Source organism: Coregonus clupeaformis, chromosome 8, assembly GCF_020615455.1.
Source record: "Coregonus clupeaformis isolate EN_2021a chromosome 8, ASM2061545v1, whole genome shotgun sequence".
NCBI classification, from domain to species: Eukaryota; Metazoa; Chordata; class Actinopteri; order Salmoniformes; family Salmonidae; genus Coregonus; species Coregonus clupeaformis.
This window is the reverse complement of record NC_059199.1, coordinates 35,751,686-35,775,540: the sequence shown is the minus strand read 5'-3', so window position 1 is coordinate 35,775,540 and position 23,855 is coordinate 35,751,686. Positions and strand designations below refer to the sequence as shown.

At 42.0% G+C, this 23,855-nt stretch overlaps 1 protein-coding gene across 2 annotated transcripts; it reads right to left on the bottom strand.

Annotated features, from left to right (window-relative positions):
• Positions 1-410: 410 nt before the first annotated feature.
• Positions 411-20,668, bottom strand: LOC121572927 (dysbindin). Of its 2 annotated transcripts, none has more exons than XM_041884965.2 (4): positions 19,899-20,668; positions 15,195-15,398; positions 12,091-12,234; positions 411-1,057 (listed from the first exon to the last, which is right to left on the bottom strand). In XM_041884965.2, exons 1-4 carry the CDS (start codon positions 19,942-19,944, stop codon positions 762-764), a joined length of 690 nt encoding a protein of 229 aa, XP_041740899.1. In that variant the 5' UTR covers positions 19,945-20,668; the 3' UTR covers positions 411-761. The 2 variants fall into 2 exon arrangements, with proteins under 2 accessions (XP_041740899.1, XP_041740900.1); XM_041884966.2 differs by having other exon boundaries at positions 12,091-12,225; positions 19,899-20,667.
• Positions 20,669-23,855: the final 3,187 nt, after the last annotated feature.

The following is a 23,855-nucleotide window of genomic DNA, read 5'->3' as shown; positions in this document are numbered from 1 at the left end:
AAGGGAAAATCTAAAAGACATTCCATAACAAAAAGATATCAAACCAACGCTGTAAGACCCCACCAGACCGAGAGGCTACTTAGTCCACCTCTCACTCTGCAATAACCTGCCAATCTGTGAGCTATTACTCCATTAGCAGGCCTTGCTGGAACTTCAAGCAGCTGTATGAAATATGATTGTATATAATCATGTTATACACACTGTACAAAACATTATGAACACCTGCTCTTTCCATGACAGACTGACCAAGTGAATGCAGGTGAAAGCTATAATCCCTATTGATGTAAATCGTTAAATCCATGGGCCAGCATCCCTATGGAATGCTTTCAACACCTTGTGGAGTCCATGCCCCAAGGAATTTAGGCTTTTTTAGGGGGGGTGTATCAGTATGAGAAATGACATACTGGGCATACTGGGGGTGAAATGTTTATTACCAAGTCAAGATAGTTTGGGGGAATACTACTGTAACCACACAATGTCAACATGACAAAAAAGGATGAAAATACAGTAAACATAAATTATGCTTCTCTTCCTCCATGCATCCAGTGCATAGCATCTATTCCTCTCAGACTCTCAGAGTTTTGGTCCGTTCAGTATCTTAGCTCCTACCCTCTAAGGGATTTGGTCCGTTCAGTGTCTTAGCTCCCATCCTCTCAGGGTTTTGGTCGGTTCCGTGTCTTAGCTCCCATCCTCTCAGGGTTTAGATGCGTTCCGTGTCTTAGCTCCTACCCTGGCCCGTGTCTTAGCTCCTACCCTGGCCCTTATGTGGCCTGTGAGCTGCTGTCCTCAAAGTGTTTAAGTGTCTTGCTTCTGGGTGGGGTTGGTGGCCTCTCTGCTAGGACGGTGTTGGGGGGAACCTCTGCCTCATATGATTGCACCCCAACAGGACAGTGGCTGCTGTCCTCCCTGCCCCCTTCATCCTCTTCATCATCCTCCCCAGCCTCGGTGTCCTGGCTGTCAGTGCAGGTGGAGGAGAGGGAGGACAGCTTGTTTCTTAGCTCAGCCTGGGTGGGAACCTGCAGGGTGATCTCTGTGGTTAACGACTCCACATCTGGATCTGAGAGAAAAACGGAGGAGGCACGTTTTGTGCAGTGCCCGTGAATCAATCAAAGTATGAAGTTCATGTTTGCTGTGCATGTCTGGGGGGGGTAGATCAGCTTTAATATTGCAGATAGATTGTGGCTTCCGTCAATGTAATTGTCTGCATCATTTCCAATCCCCTATATATATTTTTTGTAAATGCATATATAAAATATATATATATATTTGTTATATATTTTCCTTTATTATTTTCCGCTAACCTTACCAGCACTCCCCTAATTGGAGTAAACTAATGGACAACAACACTTAGGGTTCTACTTCCAGCTTATACATAGTATATACATTTTACGGACACAGTATATTTTACAATAGTTATCGTTTGTTTGTTTTTAGTTCCATCCTTCAGCTACCCTCAACCCCTCCCGTCTATCTCTGAAGACCATCCAGTTTTGATTTCTATTTGCCATATATTTTTCAACTGTGCTGTTTCACAAAAGTTCTGAACCTATATACATTTTACGAACACAGTACATTTTACATTAGTTAACTTGCTATTTTTAGTCCCACCCTCCAGCTCCACTCAACCCCTCCCATCTATCTCTGAAAACCATCCAGTTTTGACTTCTATTTGCCAAATATTTTCAACTGTGCTGTGATGTTTCACAAAAGTTCTGAACCTTTCTATTCTCATAGTTTCTACAGATTGTAAATTAAAGATAAACATTTTTGCTAAAAGTATTATTATATTATTGATCGATTGACTCTGAATTTTTTAATCACCCAGCAGTGCTATTTGCAGAGTTAGCTCCAGGTAAATGTTGCAATTCTTCAGCCATTCCTGAACCTGCGACCAAAAACAAGCTACAGTTGAAGTCGGAAGTTTACATACACTTAGGTTGGGGTCATTAAAACTCGTTTTTCAACCACTCCACAAATGTCTTGTTAACAAACTATAGTTTTGGCAAGTCGGTTAGGACATCTACTTTGTGCATGACACAAGTAATTTTTACAACAATTGTTTACAGACAGATTATTTCACTTATAATTCACTGTATCACAATTCCAGTGGGTCAGAAGTTTAAATACACTAAGTTGACTGTGCCTTTAAACAGCTTGGAAAATAACAGAAAATGATGTCATGGCTTTAGAAGCTTCTGATAGGCTAATTGACATCATTTGAGTCAATTGGAGGTGTACTTGTGGATGTATTTCAAGGCCTACCTTCAAACTCAGTGCCTCTTTGCTTGACATCATGGTAAAATCAAAAGAAATCAGCCAAGACCTCAGAAAAAAAATTGTAGACCTCCACAAGTCTGGTTCAACCTTGGGAGCAATTTCCAAACGCCTGAAGGTACCACGTTCATCTGTACAAACTATAGTACGCAAGTATAAACACCATGGGACCACGCAGCCGTCATACCGCTCAGGAAGGAGACGCGTTCTGTCTCCTAGAGATGAACGTACTTTGGTGCGAAAAGTGCAAATAAATCCTAGAACAACAGCAAAGGACCTTGTGAAGATTCTGGAGGAAACAGGTACAAAAGTATCTATATCCGCAGTAAAACTAGTCATATATTGACATAACCTGAAAGGCCGCTCAGCAAGGAAGAAGCCACTGCTCCAACACTGCCATAAAAAAGCCAGACTACGTTTTGCAACTGCACATGGGGACAAAGATTGTACTTTTTGGAGAAATGTCCTCTGGCCTGATGAAACAAAAATAGAACTGTTTGGCCATAATGACCATTGTTATGTTTGGAGGAAAAAGGGGGGTCTTGCAAGCCGAAGAACACCATCTCAACCGTGAAGCACTGGGGTGGCAGCATCATGCTGTGGGGGTGCTTTGCTGCAGGAGGGACTGGTGCACTTCACAAAATAGATGGCATCATGAGGAAGGAAAATTATGTGGATATATTGAAGCAACATCTCAAGACATCAGTCAGGAAGTTAAAGCTTGGTCCCAAATGGGTCTTCCAAATGGACAATGACCCCAAGCATACTTCCAAAGTTGTGGAAAAATGGCTTAAGGACAACAATGTCAAGGTATTGGAGTGGCCATCACAATGCCCTGACCTCAATCCTATAGACAATTTGTGGGCAGAACTGAAAAAGTGTGTGCGAGCAAGGAGGCCTACAAACCTGACTCAGTTACACCAGCTCTGTCTGGAGGAATGGGCCAAAATTCACCTAACTTATTGTGGGAAGCTTGTGGAAGGCTACCCGAAATGTTTGACCCAAGTTAAATCATTTAAAGGCAATGCTACCAAATACTAATTGAGTGTATGTAAACTTCTGACCCACTGGGAATGTGATGAAAGAAATAAAAGCTGAAATAGATCATTCTCTCTACTATTATTCTGACATTTCACATTCTTAAAATAAAGTGGTAAACCTAACTGACCTAAGACAGGGCATTTTTACTAGGATTAAATGTCAGGAATTGTGAAAAACTGGGTTTAAATGTATTTGGCTAAGGTGCATGTAAACTTCCGACTTCAACTGTACATATGGACAGTACCAAAACAAATGATCTAATGATTCTGTCTCTTCGCAGCCAAATCTGCAGAGCTGGGATGGTTGTATCCCCCATATACAGTGGGGAGAACAAGTATTTGATACACTGCCGATTTTGCAGGTTTTCCTACTTACAAAGCATGTAGAGGTCTGTAATTTCTATCATAGGTACACTTCAACTGTGAGAGACGGAATCTAAAACAAAAATCCAGAAAATCATATTGTATGATTTTTAAGTAATTAATTTGCATTTTATTGCATGACATAAGTATTTGATCACCTACCAACCAGTAAGAATTCCGGCTCCCACAGACCTGTTCGTTTTTCTTTAAGCCCTCCTGTTCTCCACTCAGTACCTGTATTAACTACACCTGTTTGAACTCGTTACCTGTATAAAAGACACCTGTCCACACACTGAATCAAACAGACTCCAACCTCTCCACAATGGCCAAGACCAGAGAGCTGTGTAAGGACATCAGGGATAACATTGTAGACCTGCACAAGGCTGGGATGGGCTACAGGACAATAGGCAAGCAGCTTGGTGAGAAGGCAACAACTGTTGGCGCAATTATTAGAAAATGGAAGAAGTTCAAGATGACGGTCAATCACCCTCGGTCTGGGGCTCCATGCAAGATCTCACCTCGTGGGGCATCAATGATCACGAGGAAGGTGAGGGATCAGCCCAGAACTACACGGCAGGACCTGGTCAATGACCTGAAGAGAGCTGGGACCACAGTCTCAAAGAAAACCATTAGTAACACACTACGCCATCATAGATTAAAATCCTGCAGCGCACGCAAGGTCCCCCTGCTCAAGCCAGCGCATGTCCAGGCCCGTCTGAAGTTTGCCAATGACCATCTGGATGATCCAGAGGAGGAATGGGAGAAGGTCATGTGGTCTGATGAGACAAAAATAGAGCTTTTTGGTCTAAACTCCACTCGCCGTGTTTGGAGGAAGAAGAAGGATGAGTACAACCCCAAGAACACCATCCCAACCGTGAAGCATGGAGGTGGAAACATCATTCTTTGGGGATGCTTTTCTGCAAAGGGGACAGGACGACTGCACCGTATTGAGGGGAGGATGGATGGGGCCATGTATCGCGAGATCTTGGCCAACAACCTCCTTCCCTCAGTAAGAGCATTGAAGATGGGTCGTGGCTGGGTCTTCCAGCATGACAACGACCCGAAACACACAGCCAGGGCAACTAAGGAGTGGCTCCGTAAGAAGCATCTCAAGGTCCTGGAGTGGCCTAGCCAGTCTCCAGACCTGAACCCAATAGAAAATCTTTGGAGGGAGCTGGAAGTCCGTATTGCCCAGCGACAGCCCCGAAACCTGAAGGATCTGGAGAAGGTCTGTATGGAAGAGTGGGCCAAAATCCCTGCTGCAGTGTGTGCAAACCTGGTCAAGACCTACAGGAAATGTATGATCTCTGTAATTGCAAACAAAGGTTTCTGTACCAAATATTAAGTTCTGCTTTTCTGATGTATCAAATACTTATGTCATGCAATAAAATGCAAATTAATTACTTAAAAATCATACAATGTGATTTTCTGGATTTTTGTTTTAGATTCCGTCTCTCACGGTTGAAGTGTACCTATGATAAAAATTACAGACCTACATTTACATTTTAGTCATTTAGCAGACGCTCTTATCCAGAGCGACTTACAGTTAGTGAATACATTATTTTTTTTTTGTTATACTGGCCCCCCATGGGAAACGAACCCACAACCCTGGCGTTGCAAACGCCATGCTCTATCAACTGAGCTACATCCCTGCCGGCCATTCCCTCCCCTACCCTGGACGACGCTGGGCCAATTGTGCGCCGCCCATGAGTCTCCCGGTCGCGGCCGGCTGCGACAGAGCCTGGATTCGAACCAGGATCTCTAGTAGCACAGTTAGCACTGCGATGCAGTGCCTTAGACCACTGCGCCACTCAGGAGACCTCTATATGCTTTGTAAGTAGGAAAACCTGCAAAATCGGCAGTGTATCAAATACTTGTTCTCCCCACTGTATATATAACATTCTATTGGTTGCAAGAATTTTGTATAATAATTTAAATGGAAAAACTAAGTTTTGAATCTAGCGTTGTTTTGTGTATCAGTTCATAAACCATGTGACATGGAATCGGTACATCGAAAATATTTTCCCATCTATTTTGCAGTCTATATGGCACAGTAACCACGAAGATTCCATCCATCTGCTAGCCCTGGCCCGTTAGCACACGCTTACTCACTAAACTGAACTAGCTACTTGCTATTAGCCACAGCTAGCGGTGTTTTACCCAGAACATTTGATTTTTTTCCGCGGGATTAATTTTAATCACTGGACATTGATCACCGGATATTCGGCCAGTCAGCACTGCGTGTTATCGACCCAGAACATATCAGTTTTTCCGCCGGCATCACTGAATCACTGGACCTTTAACTCCGGATTCATCGCTACCAGCTGGCTACAACAAAACGGACGTGGCACACGCTAGCCGTGGCCTCTTACTCACTAGCGCTTCACCACCGGACCTTATGATAACTCAGCTATACAGCTGATATCTGCTGGACTGTTCCTTTTTACGGTACTACATCCTGTTTATGTTTAGCCTCAGCCCAAACATGGTTAGTTTATTGTTGTTTGGTTATTTCTAATTGTACTATATCACTGTAGACCCCCCAGCCTAGCTAAACCTGCCTTGGTTAGCTCCTTTGTCCCTCCACCCATACACTCACAGACCGACTCAATTGATGCCTCTAGAGATACTATCTCTTTCAGTGTTACCCAACGCTTAGGTTTACCTCCACTTTACTCATATCCTTCCATATCCTTGTCTGTTCATAATGCCCTGAATCTTTTCTATAACACCCGGAAATCTGCCCCCTTTATTCTATGTACCCAACGCACTAGAAGACCAGTTCTTAAAGCCTTTAGCCGTATCCTTATTCTAGTCCTCCTCTGTTCCTCTGGTGATGTAGAGGCTAACCCAGGCCCTGCAGCCCCCAGTATCACTCCTACTCCCCAGGAGCTATCATTTGTTGACTTCTGTAATCGCAAAAGTCTTGGTTTCTTGCACATAAATATCAGAAGTCTACTTCCTAAGTTTGAGTTATTCACTGCGTTAGCACACTCTGCCAACCCTGATGTTCTAGCAGTGTCTGAATCCTGGCTTAGGAAGGCCACCAAAAATTCTGAAATTTCCATCCCCAACTATAACATTTTCCGTCTAGATAGAACTGCCAAAGGGGGTGGAGTTGCAATCTACTGTAGAGATAGCCTGCAGAGCTCTATCATACTATCCAGGTCTGTGCCCAAACAGTTTGAGCTTCTACTTCTAAAAATCCACCTTTCCAGAAATAAGTCTCTCACTGTTGCCGCTTGCTACAGACCCCCTCAGCCCCCAGCTGTGCCCTGGACACCATATGTGAATTGATTGCCCCCCATTTATCCTCTGAGTTTGTACTGCTTGGTGACCTAAATTGGGATATGCTTAATACCCCAGCCATCCTACAATCCAAGCTAGATGCCCTCAACCTCACGCAAATTATCAACGAACCTACCAGGTACAACCCTAAATCCTTAAACATGGGTACCCTCACAGATATCATCCTGACTAATATACCCTCTAAATACACCTCAGCTGTCTTCAACCAGGATCTCAGCGATCACTGCCTTATTGCCTGCGTCCGTAACGGGTCCGCGGTCAAACGACCACCCCTCATCACTGTCAAACGCTCCCTAAAACACTTTAGCGAGGAGGCCTTCCTAATTGACCTGGCCCAGGTATCCTGGATGGATATAGATCTCATTCCGTCAGTAGAGGATGCCTGGTTGTTCCTTAAAAGTAATTTCCTCTCAATCTTAAATAAACATGCCCCATTCAAAAATACAGAACTAAGAACCGATATAGCCCCTGGTTCTCCTCAGACTTGACTGCCCTTGACCAGCACAAAAACATCCTGTGGCGTACAGCATTAGCATCAAATAGCCCCCGCGATATGCAACTTTTCAGGAAGTTAGGAACCAATATACACAAGCAGTCAGGAAAGCAAAGGCTAACTTTTTCAAACAGAAATTTGCATCCTGTAGCACTAACTCCAAAAGTTTTGGGACACTGTAAAGTCCATGGAGAATAAGAGCACTTCCTCCCAGCTGCCCACTGCACTGAGGCTAGGAAACACTATCACCACCGATAAATCTACAATAATCGAGAATTTCAACAAGCATTTTGCTACAGCTGGCCATGCTTTCCATCTGGCTACCACTAACCCGGCCACCAACTCTGCACCCTCTGCTGCAACTTGCCCATGCCCCCCGCTTCTCCTTCACACAAATTCAGACAGCTGATGTTTTGAAAGCGCTGCAAAATCTGGACCCCTACAAATCAGCTGGGCTAGACAATCTGGACCCTTTCTTCCTAAAACTAGCCGCCGAAATTGTCGCAACCCCTATTACTAGTCTGTTCAACCTCTCTTTCATAACGTCTGAGATCCCCAGAGATTGGAAAGCTGCCGCGGTCATCCCCCTCTTCAAAGGGGGTGACACTCTAGATCCAAACTGCTACAGACCTATATCCATCCTGCCCTGCCTTTCGAAAGTATTCGAAAGCCAAGTTAACAAACAGATCATCGACCATTTCGAATACCACCGTACCTTCTCCGCTATGCAATCCGGTTTCGAGCTGGTCACGGGTGCACTTCAGCCACGCTCAAGGTCCTAAACGATATTATAACCGCGATTGATAATAGACAGTACTGTGCAGCCGTCTTCATCGACCTGGCCAAGGCTTTCGACTCTGTCAACCACCGCATTCTTATTGGCAGACTAAATAGCCTTGGTTTCTCAAATGACTGCCTCGCCTGGTTCACCAACTACTTCTCAGATAGAGTTCAGTGTGTCAAATCGGAGGGCCTGTTGTCTGGACCTATGGCAGTCTCTATGGGGGTGCCACAGGGTTCAATTCTTGGGCCGACACTTTTCTCCGTGTATATCAATGATGTCGCTCTTGCTGCTGGTGACTCTCAGATCCACCTCTACGCAGACGACACCATTTTGTATACATCTGGCCCTTCATTGGACACTGTGTTAACAAACCTCCAAACGAGCTTCAATGCCATACAACAATCCTTCAGTAGCCTTCAACTGCTCTTAAACACTAGTAAAACTAAATGCATGCTTTTCAATCGAACGCTGCTAGCACCCGCCCACCCGACTAGAATCACCACTCTCGACGTGGTCTGACCTAGAGTATGTGGACAACTACAAATATCTAGGTGTCTGGTTAGACTGTAAACTCAACTTCCAGACTCACATAAAGAATCTCCAATCCAAAGTTAAATCTAGAATCGGCTTCCTATTTCGCAACAAAGCCTCCTTCACTCATGCTGCCAAACATGCCCTCAGTAAACTGACTATCCTACCGATCCTTGACTTCGGCGATGTCATTTACAAAATAGCCTCCAACACTCTACTCAGCAAATTGGATGTAGTCTATCACAGTGCCATCCGTTTTGTCTCCAAAGCCCCATACACTACCCACCACTGTGACCTGTACGCTCTTGTTGGCTGGTCCTCACTACATGTTCGGTCGTCAAACCCACTGGCTCCAGGCCATCTATAAATCACTGCTAGGCAAATCCCCGCCTTATCTTAGCTCATTGGTCACCATAGCAGCACCCACCCGCAGTCTGCGCTCCAGCAGGTATATCTCACTGGTCATTCCCAAAGCCAACACCTCCTTTGGCCGCCATTCCTTCCAGTTCTCTGCTGCCAATGACTGGAACGAATTGCAAAAATCTCTGAAGCTGGAGACTCTTATCTCCCCCAATAACTTTAAGCATCAGTTGTCAGAGCACCTTACCGATCACTGCACCTGTACACAGCCCATCTGAAATTAGCCCACCCAACTACCTCATCCCTATATTGTTATTTAATTTGCTCTTTTGCACCCCAGTATCTCTATTTGCACATAATCTCTTGCACATCTAGCATTCCAGTGTTAATACTATTGTAATTATTCTGCACTATAGCCTATTTATTGCCTTACCTCCATAACTTGCTACATTTGCACACACTGTATATATATTTTCTGTTGTATTTCTGACTTTATGTTTTTTTTTTACCCCATATGTAACTCTGTGTTGTTTTTATTGCACTACTTTGCTTTATCTTGGCCAGGTCGCAGTTGTAAATGAGAACCTGTTTTCAACTGGCTTACCTGGTTAAATAAAGGTGAAATAAATAAAAAAATAAAAAAGCTGTCAATTGTTTGGTCTTTAAATTAAACTGGTATAATTATTTATTTATCATAAATTTCTTTAACCAATTTTGGTCTTTAATGCAGGGCTGACAGACAACTCCCCCCTTCCACTTGCCTTTTCCCTTTTTGCGCTAATGCTGCAATTAGTTGGTTGGAATTTTGAGTAGAGCAGACATTTCCATATATTTTTGTTATCTGCATGTGTGACAACTCCACCAGTCCTATTTATATCATTTACAAAGATTATACTGTTTCTCAAATCAATTAGTATATTTGAGTTTAACCATAATATTTGTTGTAATATTTGTTCTGTCTTTTCTGGTGGATTAAACTGAAATTGTAACCAACTTTCTATGGCTTGTTTTAAAATTTTCATTTTTAAATAACCAAATGTGAGAGGTTGTAATCCGAATAAAGGGAAAAAGGCTATTCTTGAACATGGGGTGAGACATTTTTACTAATCTGCTAGATAACCAGTTTGGATTTAAGTGTAACTTTTGTATGACTGAAGCCTTTAGTGAGAAGTCTAATGCTTTAATATTTAATAATTTCTGCTCTCCGAATTCATATTCATTATATAAATAGGCCTGTTTAATTTTGTCTGGCTTGCCGTTCCAAATAAAATGGAATCTTTTTTGCTCATATAATTAAAAAAACAAGTCGCTAGGTGTAGGCAAGGCAATATGCAAATAGGTCAACTGGGATATGACAAAAGAGTTAATCAGGGTGATTTTCTCACAAATAGACAGGTATTTTACTTTCCATGGTAGCAAGATCTTATCTATTTTTGCTAACATTCTATTAAAAATGTATTGTAGTGAGATAATTTCTTTCTTTCGGGATGTAAATACAGAGTATGTCCACTTCACCATCAGACTATTTTATTGGTAAACTGCACAGTAATGTGAAAGTGTTCTTTTTTAGTGATCCAATACTTAATATAGTACACTTTGGTTGTAATCGAGAGAGGTTAGAAATATTATCTCGATTTTCTATGAGCCTGTGGAGGGATCCAGATTGTGGATTTAAAAGAAAACATGAATCATCAGCGTACAATGACAACTTTGTTTTTAAGCCCTGGATTTCTAGGTCCTTGATATTATTGTTTGATCTGATTTTAATAACTAACATTTCGATGGCCATAATAAATAGATATGCCGATAGTGGACAGGTTTATTTTACTCCTCTTGACAGCTTACTACTTTCTGAGAAGTAGCCATTATTTACTATTTTACACCTAGGATTACTATACATAACTTTAACCCATTGTATAAGAGATTCTCCAAAATTGATATATTCCAGGCATTTATATATATATTCCAGTCATACTTTATCAAAAGCCGTTTCAAAGTCAGCTATGAATACTAGGCCTGGTTTCCCTGATTTTTCATAGTGTTCTATTGTTTCCAGTACTTGTCGTATACAGTATTATCTCCAATGTATCGTCTATGTAAAAAAACCTGTCTGATTAGAATGAATAATATCTGACAATACTTTTTTAATTCTATGTACTATGCATTTTGCTCAAATGTATGCATCACAACACTGAAGTGTAAGGAGCCTACAAATTTTTTTATGGACTGGATCTTTATATTTACCACTTGGGTCCTGTTTCAGTAATATTGAAATCAGACCTTCATGTTGAGTATCTGATAATCTACCATTTTTATAGGAGTTGTTAAAATATGCTAATAACGGTCCTCTGAGTACATCAAAAAAGGTTTAGTATACCTCAACTGGTATGCCATCCAGCCCTGGAGTTTTCCTGGACTTAAAGGCTTTAATTGCATTAAGAGTTCCTCCTCTGTAATTTGGCATTTACATGAGTCTTTCTGTACAGCTGTTTATTTTACATTATTAATAAAATAAAATCCTTACAATTACGTTCGGTTAGTGGAGATGGAGAAGACTGAAACAAAAACATATGCTTAAGGTACTTTGCTTCCTCTTTCAAAATATTGTTTGGTGAATCATGGGTTACTCTGTTATTTGAAACAAGTTTCACTAAATTATTTTTGGTAGCATTTCTATGTTGAAGATTAAAAAATAATTTGGTGCATTTTTCCCCATTTTCCATCCAGTTCGCTTTATTTTTATAATATGTTACAGTTGATCTTTCTTGAATAAGTTCCTCCATTTCTTTTTGTTTTTATTCTAACGTATTCTGTGCCTCTATTTTACAGTTTTTATTGCTATATATCTAGAAATTCTGTAAGAGTAATGTATATCCCAATTATTTGATAGTCCGACTGTGCATGTGTGTCTGTGTGTCTGGGTCTGTGTGTCATACCCAGCATGGGCGAGGCAGCGTTGTTGTCCTCTCCCCCAGAGTGGAGGAAGACGTCAAGGCTGTCATGGTCGGAGATGTCCATCAGATCCATCTGCTCCAGCATGTCCACGTTCACCTCCATGGACGAAAAGCTTCCTATTGGCCCTGAGAAGCAAGACACAGGCGTTAGTCACCAATGCATATAAAACGTCATCACCCAGAATGCAACGGCAAGGGGCTGAGTCCAGAAAGAGCCTTTTTATGTTTTAAAACACACTACGGAAGAAATCATATTGGCAAAACCATCTAACTACTCTTGGCAAAAAAATTGTAATCTTGGAATTAACAGCAAAATCTTGCATGCTACCTAATTGACTCTATTATTCTGGGGGTGGAAGTGGCTAAATTTGAATGAGCAGAAACCGCAGATTCAGCGCCATCTCACCACAAAACCCCTAAACCTGTTTCATCAAAAGAACTGAGATTCATCTGAATAAATTTTTTCATCTATCCTGACTGACTTGCCATAAGCCCTGAAATTTCTAGGTTGATGCCTGCAGGGTTCCATCCTGTCTAAATTGATTCCAGGCTGGTGTCTAGGGTTCTATCCTGTCTGAAATGATTCCAGGCTGGTATCTGTATGGCCCTATCCTGTCTGAAATGATTCCAGGCTGGTATCTGTATGGCCCTATCCTGTCTGAAATAATTCCAGGCTGGTATCTGTATGGCCCTATCCTGTCTGAAATGATTCCAGGCTGGTATCTGTATGGCCCTATCCTATCTGAAATGATTCCAGGCTGGTATCTGTATGGCCCTATCCTGTCTGAAATTATTCCAGGTTAGTGCCTGTATGGTTCTATCCTTTTTGAAATTATTCCAGGTTGGTGTTTGTAGGATTCTATCCTGATTCTATACATGTCCTGGATTCATCACCTTGCAGGAACAGTATCTGTTTTAACACCGGTGTTATGATCACGTGGTGCATACGTCACAAACACACAGTACACTGTGAGGGATGATTGACAGCTGAGACGGCATACCTCAAGGAAAGGAGGAGAGGAGAGCAGGGCAGCAGGGTGGGGCAGAGTAAAGAGAGAGAGGGAACTGTTATTACCCAGCCACACCCACACACACATACAGTTGAAGTCGGAAGTTTACATACACTTAGGTTGGAGTCATTAAAACTCGTTTTTTCAACCACTCCACAAATTTCTTGTTAACAAACTATCGTTTTGGCAAGTCAGTTAGGACATCTACTTTGTGCATGACACAAGTAATTCTTCCAACAATTGTTTACAGACAGATTATTTCACTTATAATTCGCTGTATCACAATTCCAGTGGGTCAGAAGTTTACATACACTAAGTTGACTGTGCCTTTAAACAGCTTGGAAAATAACAGAAAATGATGTCATGGCTTTAGAAGCTTCTGATAGGCTAATTGACATCATTTGAGTCAATTGGAGGTGTACTTGTGGATGTATTTCAAGGCCTACCTTCAAACTCAGTGCCTCTTTGCTTGACATCATGGGAAAATCAAAAGAAATCAGCCAAGACTTCAGCCAAAAAATTGTAGACCTCCACAAGTCTGGTTCATCCTTAGGAGCAATTTCCAAACGCCTGAAGGTACCACGTTCATCTGTACAAACAATAGTACGCAAGTATAAACACCATGGGACCACACAGCCGTCATACCGCTCAGGAAGGAGACGCATTCTGTCTCCTAGAGATTAACGTACTTTGGTGCGAAAAGTGCAAATCAATCCCAGAACAACAGCAAAGGACCTTGTGAAGATGCTGGAGGAAACAGGTACAAAAGTATCTATATCCACAGTAAAACAAGTCCTATATAGACATAACCTGAAAGGCCGCTCAGCAAGGAAGAAGCCACTGCTCCAAAACCACCATAAAAAAGCCAGACTACGGTTTGCAACTGCACATGGGGACAAAGATCGTACTTTTTGGAGAAATGTCCTCTGGTCTGATGAAACAAAAATAGAACTGTTTGGCCTTAAAGACCATCGTTATGTTTGGAGGAAAAAGGGGATGCTTGCAAGCCGAAGAACACCATCCCAACCGTGAAGCACGGGGGTGGCAGCATCATGCTGTGGGGGTGCTTTGCTGCAAGAGGGACTGGTGCACTTCACAAAATAGATGGTATCATGAGGAAGGGAAATTATGTGGATATATTGAAGCAACATCTCAAGACATCAGTCAGGAAGTTAAAGCTTGGTCGCATATGGGACTTCCAAATGGACAATGACCCCAAGCATACTTCCAAAGTTGTGGCAAAATGGCTTAAGGACAACAAAGCCCTGACCTCAATCCTATAGAAAATGTTTGGGCAGAACTGAAAAAGTGTGTGTGAGCAAAGATTCAGTTACACCAGCTCTGTCTGGAGGAATGGGCCAAAATTCACCCAACTTTTTGTGGGAAGCTTGTGGAAGGCTACCCGAAACGTTTGACCCAAGATAAACAATTTAAAGGCAATGCTACCAAATACTAATTGAGTGTATGCAAACTTCTGACCCACTGGGAATGTGATGAATGAAATAAAAGCTGAAATAAATCATTCTCTCTACTATTATTCTGACATTTCACATTCTTAAAATAAAGTGGTGATCCTAACTGACCTAAGACAGGGCATTTTTACTAGGATTAAACGTCAGGAATTGTGAAAAACTGAGTTTAAATGTATTTGGCTAAGGTGTATGTAAACTTCCGACTTCAACTGTACACACAAATGGTGCTTTTCCAATGAGACTTACCCCCACACCAGTGGGTCGCCAGTGTTTTATGTTAATGTGAACTGTTATTGTGTTTCCATCAGCAGTGTGATACAAAGGACTTCTGGTAAGTAGAATCAACAACCTCTGCATCATTCAAATCTGTTGCTTTGTGAGAAGGTGCAGGTCCGCAGGTCCACTGGAGCCATGGCCCAGTGAGACACGGGTGCCGGGCACGCTTAGATAATAAAATAAAATTAAGTCTGAGCCTTTTGGGTAAAACACTGGTGTAAATCCTCATTGGAAATGCGCCAGTACACACACACACCCCATCTGTCACTGTGACCATACTTCTCCATTGAAGATGATAAGGCGTTAGGGTTAAGGTGGGGGCTCTCACCTCTCCTCTCAGTGATCTGCAGGTAGCCGGTGGACAGGTACTGATCCATGTCTTGCTGGAATGCCTCTTCAAAGAACTTCTGCCTCTCCTTCAGCTTCACCTGGGCAGGCTCCACCTCCTTTGGCTTCACCTGGGGAGGATCCACCTCCTTTAACTTAACCTGGGCAGGCTCTGCCTCCTTCACCTGGGGTGGCACCTTCTCCGCTACATAGGGCCGAGATATTTACATTTTTCATTTAAAGGTCCATTGCAGCCGTTTTTTAAAATCTCAATAGTAAATCATTTATGGGTTAAGTACCTTACTGTAATAGCTTCTTAGCAACAAGCAGTTTCTAAAGCAATTTTTTTGAAAACTAGCTGTTATTGGCAGAAAGGTTAGGAACTCTCTTTCTTATTGGTCTAGTCACCAGGCAGGCCAAAACTCCATCCCACCAAAACAGGCTGAAATTTCAGGCAGTCTTTTCAGCTCTTACACTAAAAGGGCATTATCATCATTTTCAAAATTTCACAGTATTATTCCAACCTCATAGTGTGGAAATATATATAAAACACAGGAAAATCACGTTTTTGACTGCACTGGGCATTTAACACTTAACTCAAATTACAATGAATGGTTACTAGTGTAGATTACAGGTGTATGTACAGCATCTAGTGTTGATCTGTTACATGAAATAATTTGATACAGAATGCTTCGATGTCAGGCCTTTGGGTAGCAACTGACCATCTCTGTCTGTCTGTACGATGACAGAGCAGCAACTGACCATCTCTGTCTGGCTGATGACAGAGCAGTAACTGACCATCTCTGTCTGTCTGGGCGAAGATAGAGCAGCAACTGACCATCTCTGTCTGTCTGTACGATGACAGAGCAGCAACTGACCATCTCTGTCTGGCTGATGACAGAGCAGCAACTGACCATCTCTGTCTGTCTGTACGATGACAGAGAAGCAACTGACCATCTCTGTCTGGCTGATGACAGAGCAGTAACTGACCATCTCTATCTGTCTGGGCGAAGACAGAGAAACAACTGACCGTCTCTATCTGTTTGGATGATGACAGAGCCTGGAGGTTTAAACGACACAGTGTCACTTCAGCTGAATGTTTCTCCCAGACAGGGAAAGACCGTTATATAAGACCGATCTAAGACACGAAAGGGAGAGCGAGAAAGGGAGAGAGAGAAAGGGAGAGAGAGACAGAGAAAGGGAGAGCGAGAAAGGGAGAGAGAGAAAGGGAGAGAGAGAGAGAGAGAAAGGGAGAGAGAGACAGAGAAAGGGAGAGAGAGAGACAGAAAGGGAGAGAGAGACAGAGAAAGAAAGAGAGAGGGTACAGTTGATGTCCCCATTATCAGCAGCTGTCCCCAGTCTCTCTCTCCCCCTTTCTCTCTTTAGCTACCCCTCTTTCTCTCCATCACTCTCTTGCCTTTCCACTCTTTCTCGTTGTATGTGTGCTGCTGAGTGTGGTTGGTTCCTTCCACTCTTTTCAGAAGTGTGTGCATGTGTGTGTACAGTATTTGAGTGTCTGTGATGTTTTATGTGTGTGTGTTTGTGCGTGTGCCTGTGTAAGTGCATACGTGTGTGGGTCGTGTTTTGTTTGAGGATGAATAGTGGGGTTCCTAAGGGACTCCAGTGTGATTCATTACTGTGGTTGGTTGGCGCCGACGTTGTTAACCCTGAGAAATAAAGATATTCTGCCCTTGTAGATTGTGTGTCCACTCGACTTGACATAATAAAACTGCACGCATGTTATAAATATGAAATGAGTCATATGTACTGTGCCAAGATGATTGAATCATGTTAGTCACCGTATATGCTGTCAAATAAGATATTTGTATGTTGACTGATAGAAAAATCTGTATTTAAACATATTCCACCCTAACCAATAAACAGAGGCGTGTGTACTACTATTACTGCATAATAACTCTTAATGGTTTGTAATGAGAATGGATGACCAAGGTTCACTGATGAAGCATATAAGCAGTACAATTATATTAGTATTCTGTGAGGACACATTGTTCACAATACAGGACAATGCTGACAGTTTCCCTCCCTTACTCTTCTGAAACGCATCAGCTCAAATGATTGTCTATAATTAGATAAGAAATATAGAATTATTCAGCATGAAGCAAGGCATCCTCCTTTGGTTCATATAAACTAATATATTTAAAAAGCAGATTTTCACTCAAATAAAAAACTACAGGCCTGACAAACCTCACATTCTTGACAGTTGTAGCAGTGTATTTATGCAATGTTAATTTTAGATTGCAGGTGTCTTTCTCTGAAATGTTCAGATTTCCAGCAAGGCAGTAGCCAACATGAAAATAACTTGCAATGTTAATAGTGGAGAGTTGGAATGGGTTAGGGTTAGTGATTGAGGCTAGGGTTAGGGTTGAACCAGGATGTGGACATGAAGCTAGGGTTAGGGTTAGGGTTGTGGTTGAGACTAGGGTTAGGGTTGAACTGGGATGTGGACATGAAGCTAGTGTTAGGGTTGTGGTTGAACCGGGATGTGGACAAGAACCTAGGGTTAGGGTTGTGGTTGGTACTAGGGTTAAACCAGGATATGGATATGAAGCTAGGGTTAGGGTTAGGGATAGCAGCATGCACATCTGTGCTCGTCTGGCACCCAGGATTAATTTAATTCACTTATCGAGTGCCTCATGACAAAGTGAACTGATGGTGAGCAGCTCATGACAAAGTGAACTGATGGTGAGCAGCTCATGACAAAGTGAACTGATGGTGAGCAGCTCATGACAAAGTGAACCAATAAATGCCAGAACGAGAAGACTTCTCTGTCTTTGTTTGCTTTGTTGAATAGCTTCATTTGCATCCAGCGTACGTACAGGAGCTATACTGATTATGGCAAAGCAAACACACACACACACACACACACACACACACACACATTCACAGTGGAGCTTCCACTACAATACTCACTGGAACACAGTGCCCAGACTATCTGCATTTTACTTTGGTTTGTGCAGACAAGAAGAGCGTAGGAGTGGGAACCTGCGGGAAACTGAGTCACTCTACTGCTGTCAGGTCCACTCAACATCCTAGAGAGAGCTGGCAGAGCCAAATTAACAACACTCTGTTAGAGCACTAAACATTCACTGCCATTAAACAATCTAATGTTCATTTTGAACCCCCCCCACACACACACACACACACACACACACACACACACACACACACACACAGACACCATAAACAATGCTTTGGGGGCAACCTTTAATTCCTTCAATATACAGTAGCTTCTCCTTTCATTTTCTCTCTTTGGCTTTGATAATGTTGCTAGTTCCCTCTGGCTTTCATCATAGAGGGCTATTCAGAGCCACCAGCTAATGTTCCCTCTCCTCTACAGCACTGTTATTGTGAAGCTTTTCAATAGATCACAGAGACCAATGTTCACTGTCCTGTCCTTTCATCATGTCCTGTTCTATACTGCCCTCTCCTATCTCTGTCCTGTTCCTGTTCCTGTTCTGTTCTGTTCTGTTCTATCTCTGTCCTGTCCTAACTCTGTTCTGTCCTATCCTATCTCTTTCCTGTCCTAACTCTGTTCTGTCCTATCCTATCTCTTTCCTGTCCTAACTCTGTCCTGTCCTATCCTGTTGTCCTGTCCTTTCTTAACTCTGTCCTCCTGTCCCATCTCTTTCCTAAACACTGTCAAACCATCCCACGGAAACCATCCAATCTTCATCTGCACTCAAAATGAGTGGCTGTGTTAATAGACCATGCGACATGAATGTCTCAGGACATTGAATAATTCTACAGGGTCATTATACGTTCTATTTCATTCTATGAATGCAATTATTGTCCCAGCATGTTGCACAATAGTTTTCAAAATTGTAATGATTACTGCTGCTGAGAATGTGTTTGATTATATACTGAACAAAAATATAAACGCAACATGTAAAGTGTTGGTCCCATGTTTCATGAGCTGAAATAAAAGATCCCAGAAATGTTCCATACGCACAAAAAGCTTATTTCTCTCAAATGTTATGCACAAATTAGTTTACATCCCTGTTCGTGAGCATTTCTCTTTTGCCAAGATAATCCATCCCAGGTGTGGCATATCAAGAAGCTGATTAAACAGCATGATCATTACACAGGTGCACCTTGTGCTGGGGACAATAAAAGGCCACTCTAAAAAGTGCAGTTTTGTCACACAACACAATGCCGCATCTCTCTCTCGCTCTGTTTGTTTATCTCTTCTTCTTCTCTATCAGCCAGACTCAGTGCTGTGTTCAGTTCAGTACAAAATATGAGCTCCAGCAGGAAGACAACACCCTCTTCCCCCATAACACCTGTTAAACCAGGTGGTCTCTGCTAGCAGAACACAGGGCTTTACACCACACACATCAAATCATGTTAATATTAATTCCATACACATTTGAAACAAAATCCAACCCGTTTAGAGATTAATCTACTAGACAACTGTGACCATGAAAACTGGAAAAGAAAGTAAGATAAAAACAAGTCTACCAGGAAGGAGAAGACACATATCCACAAATATTAAAAATATATAATAATCAAGCATGGATCAACATCTGCTAGTCCCCGATACCTTAGCGTGTAGACATCCTGACACAAACAAAAAACTAAACAAATAAATAAACCAAGAAAAGCTGGCGTCGGTACCATAGAAATAGAATTAGAGCACTGTATTATATGCATATATACTGTATGTATATCTATGGTGGGTACCTACAGCTATTCCTCTGGCTGCCGTCCATGTATCCTGGAGAAGAAGACATCACAGCGGTGTTGTAGATCAGAGCCAGAGGAAAGGGAGAGGAGCAGAGGGCAGAATGAGGACTGGGTGAGGCGGCAGAGAGGTGATGTTGCCAACTCTCAATCACAGCACCGTCTGTCTCTCTCTGCCTCTCATCCTAAGAGGCTGCTTAAACCACTAACTCATACGCACACACAAACACACAGTCATGCACACATATATTATTACACACACACACTCTCACACACAGAAACACGGCAGCAACGTTCTCCCCGACACACACTGGCTGTCTGAAAGGATAGAGCTGCTCCCTGCAGGCTGTCTGGCAGTGGAGACAGAGAGGCTTCAGCAAGGCTAGGAGCTGGAGATGGGAATGTACCAATCACACGGCTAGGAGCTGGGAATGTACCAATCACACGGTTAGGAGCTGGGAATGTACCAATCACACGGCTAGGAGCTGGAAATGTACCAATCACACAGCTAGGAGCTGGGAATGTACCAATCACACGGCTAGGAGCTAGGAATGTACTAATCACACAGCTAGGAGCTGGGAATGTACCATTAGCCACAGTCATATGAGGGGGAGCTGCACTCAGAACAGGGAGAGGAAGAGAGAGGCAAATAGTGTGCGTGTGTGTGCGTGTGCATGTGTGACAGAGAGAGATGAGGAGTAAAATAACCTCTGGTAGGATGTGTGTTGTCATAGTCACAATAAGGCTGAACATCTGGACAATACTCAGCCTGAGATCAGGCCAATAATCAGCCTCTCTTCTTCTCTCCTTCCTCATAATGCGCAGCAACATTTTTAATGTATTATTTTTCCTTTTAAAATGTGTTATTATTTATATTTTATCATACGCTCTTATCCAGAGCAACTTACAGTTAGTGAGTGCATACATTATTATACTGGCCCCCTGTGGGAATCGAACCCACAACCCTGGCGTTGCAAACGGCATGCTCTACCAACTGCGCTACATCCCTGCCCTCCCCTACCCTGGACGACACTGGGCCAATTGTGCGCCGCCCCATGGGTCTCCCGGTCGCGGCCGGCTACAACAGAGCCTGGATTCGAACCAGGATCTCTAGTGGAACAACTAGACCACTGCGCCACTCGGGAGGTAATAACCCTCTATCCTCATAATAACACTGGCCTCAGTCCTCATGACTCAGAATAGCCTGGCTCAGTCCTCATGACTCAGAATGGGCTGGCTCAGTCCTCATGACTCAGAATGGGCTGGCTCAGTCTATACAACTAATACAACATCCTGCACCACTATCAATAGCTTTTTACCAATACATACAAGAGGGACCGGAGGGAGTATGGAATGTTATATTATTACTTATGAAGATCTTCAATTAGCTAGGGGGTGATTATGAAAGGGGGATGGATGCACCAACTGGACATAGTTAATGGGATATGAAAACACATATTGGTTCACACGTAAATTACACATTTTCTCAGGACGTACATTACTGTGTATTGGTTGATTGTTTTTCTGTTGAATAATTCTGTAATCGTAGATTCATTATTATATTGAATTCTATTAATGTAATCATTGTCCCAGCATGTTGCACAATCGTTTTCGAAATATGAGTGATTATTGTTGCAGAGAATGTGTTCGATTAAATTCAAAATGACGCAACATAAACATTTCATGAAGAAAATAATGTGTTTAGAAATTAATTACGAATAATCCTTTATTCATGCAGAGAAGTCACATTGAGATCTCATTTTCATATGAGCCCTGGCCAAGAAAGCAGCATAAGTATAGTTAGTTACACATGAGACACAACACAACATAAACATAACAATGAATGGAAGTTAAAACAGTGCAAAGTGCATTAGAGAGCCAGTTTAAAAACATGTGCAATCTGTGGTCAGCAGCCCTCCAATCTGGGATTTAAAATCATCAATCAGAATAAAAGGATCTAGTTGTAAACCCTTCTGCAAAGTGTACCAAGATGGTGGGGCAGTAAAGCTAAAAGCACTCTTACCAAACTCAGTTCTTCTGTTGGGAACATTATATCAAATACAGGTCATTGATCTTAGACGGTCATTTCCATGACTCTGAAGGGTACGTTAAGCGCTTCAATATATTGACAGCGGCCCTAAAATGGCCTTACAGACAAACATGTATCAGTGAGTCTATGGCCTTACAGTTATGGATGGCCATCCTTCTAACTGATAGAAGGTACAGTGATATGTAAGAGGCCTTGTGTTTGTCACAAATGGTGACACATACACACACACAATTTCCTTATCACAAACAGGGAAAATACTTTGTGTTTATGACCATAGTAGTTTTTATTTTATTCATAGAACTGGATAGAGAAATGGCCCACAAGTGTGAATCCCAGCATAAGTAACAATTCTCACATACAATAAATACATACAGCACCTTGTCAACATCCCATGGGAGTGATTACTGAATAATTTTTTCACGTTTCTTAAAAAAAAGGTAATTTACAAAACAAAGACAACATACAATAGTGTTCTGTTATGTTGATAGTATTGTCAAAGTGTTTTCCTTGATCTTTTTTTGTCCACATATTTTATACTAATACGTACAAACATCTACAGTTTCTACACACAGTACAATGATAGCACGTAGATTTTTAAGTAACATTTAAAAAATGGCAGTTTCATCTAAGTGGACATGAGCTTTAATTTACTGAGGGCGCTCTTTTGATGAAAACATGGCGGCCATTTTGAAATACTTAATTATGGAAACCCATCTATTCTTGTGGCTGTTCACTAAGAAAGGGCGAAAGATGTCCCTTTTATTGCTTTGATTTATTTTCTCCTAGTAATACCCAGAACTTTAAACCCCACTGAAAGCAGAGAGAAGTACAACCATTTAACAGGATCACCAAAGACTTACCAACAACAGCTTACTTTAAAAAACACAGATTAAACTTGCACCAAGTCATCCCACTCTGATCAAAAGCGATCATAGAATTGATATTGTACATAAAACCCCAAAGTCTCACCATACAACAGCAATACAAAAGCAGCTCCTGCTTTGGACAAACAGACCAGGCATACGGACAGCCAGAGAGATCAGACACCATAAGCATGCTTGACATCCTGCTTATTGTGAAGGCTACAAGCCTGCCACAGGGACCTTTGATCTTAGAGAAATATGAACAGAGAAAAGTTTAAAAGTTGATGGGTCTAAAACTAGAGTCCAGATTCCTATGCTGGAAACTACAAGCATCTATCTAAAGGGATAATGGCTGGGATTTTGACACTCCCCAAAACCAATTGGTAACACACTTAATTTGAACTTGCTTTGAACAAAAGTAATGTGTTTTTCTCATGATTACCATGGAACCTGTCAGGCAATCAGAGACAAAATGTCAGTTTTCAGGGGAAAACATTTGTTTGGCGGAGGCCCAATCAGCAAAAGAGCGCCCACAAGGCTGACACTATAAAGAACATCACATTGATCTAGATATCTATCGTTCATTTTAGTTCATAGATATGTTATAATGGCCCCTATTGACCTGTGCTCGTTCTTAGGGATGAAAACACCAGAACAATTGAAGTAGAAAAATATTTGGCACTCGCACACACACACGCACACATACACACAAATATGCACACACACATTTGCACACACACACACATACATAGAGAGCACAAAATAGATCACAAATTCAATCTACACACATTGTTTTAGACTTATCTTTCGCAAACTCACTCAAACACACTAGGTCTAGCAGAACAAATAGTAGTTATGTGCACACACAAACAACATTAGATGTCACATACAGATATACGCAACACTAAAGAGATCCGATTAGAAGAAATAAATCCAGTACCACATCAGCTCTTGTACCAAGCACACAGCAACAGAGAAATCCCACAGGCCACACATTCAACAAGCCCAATCTCCCTGCAGCCAGATATCACACTCACACTACAGTTGA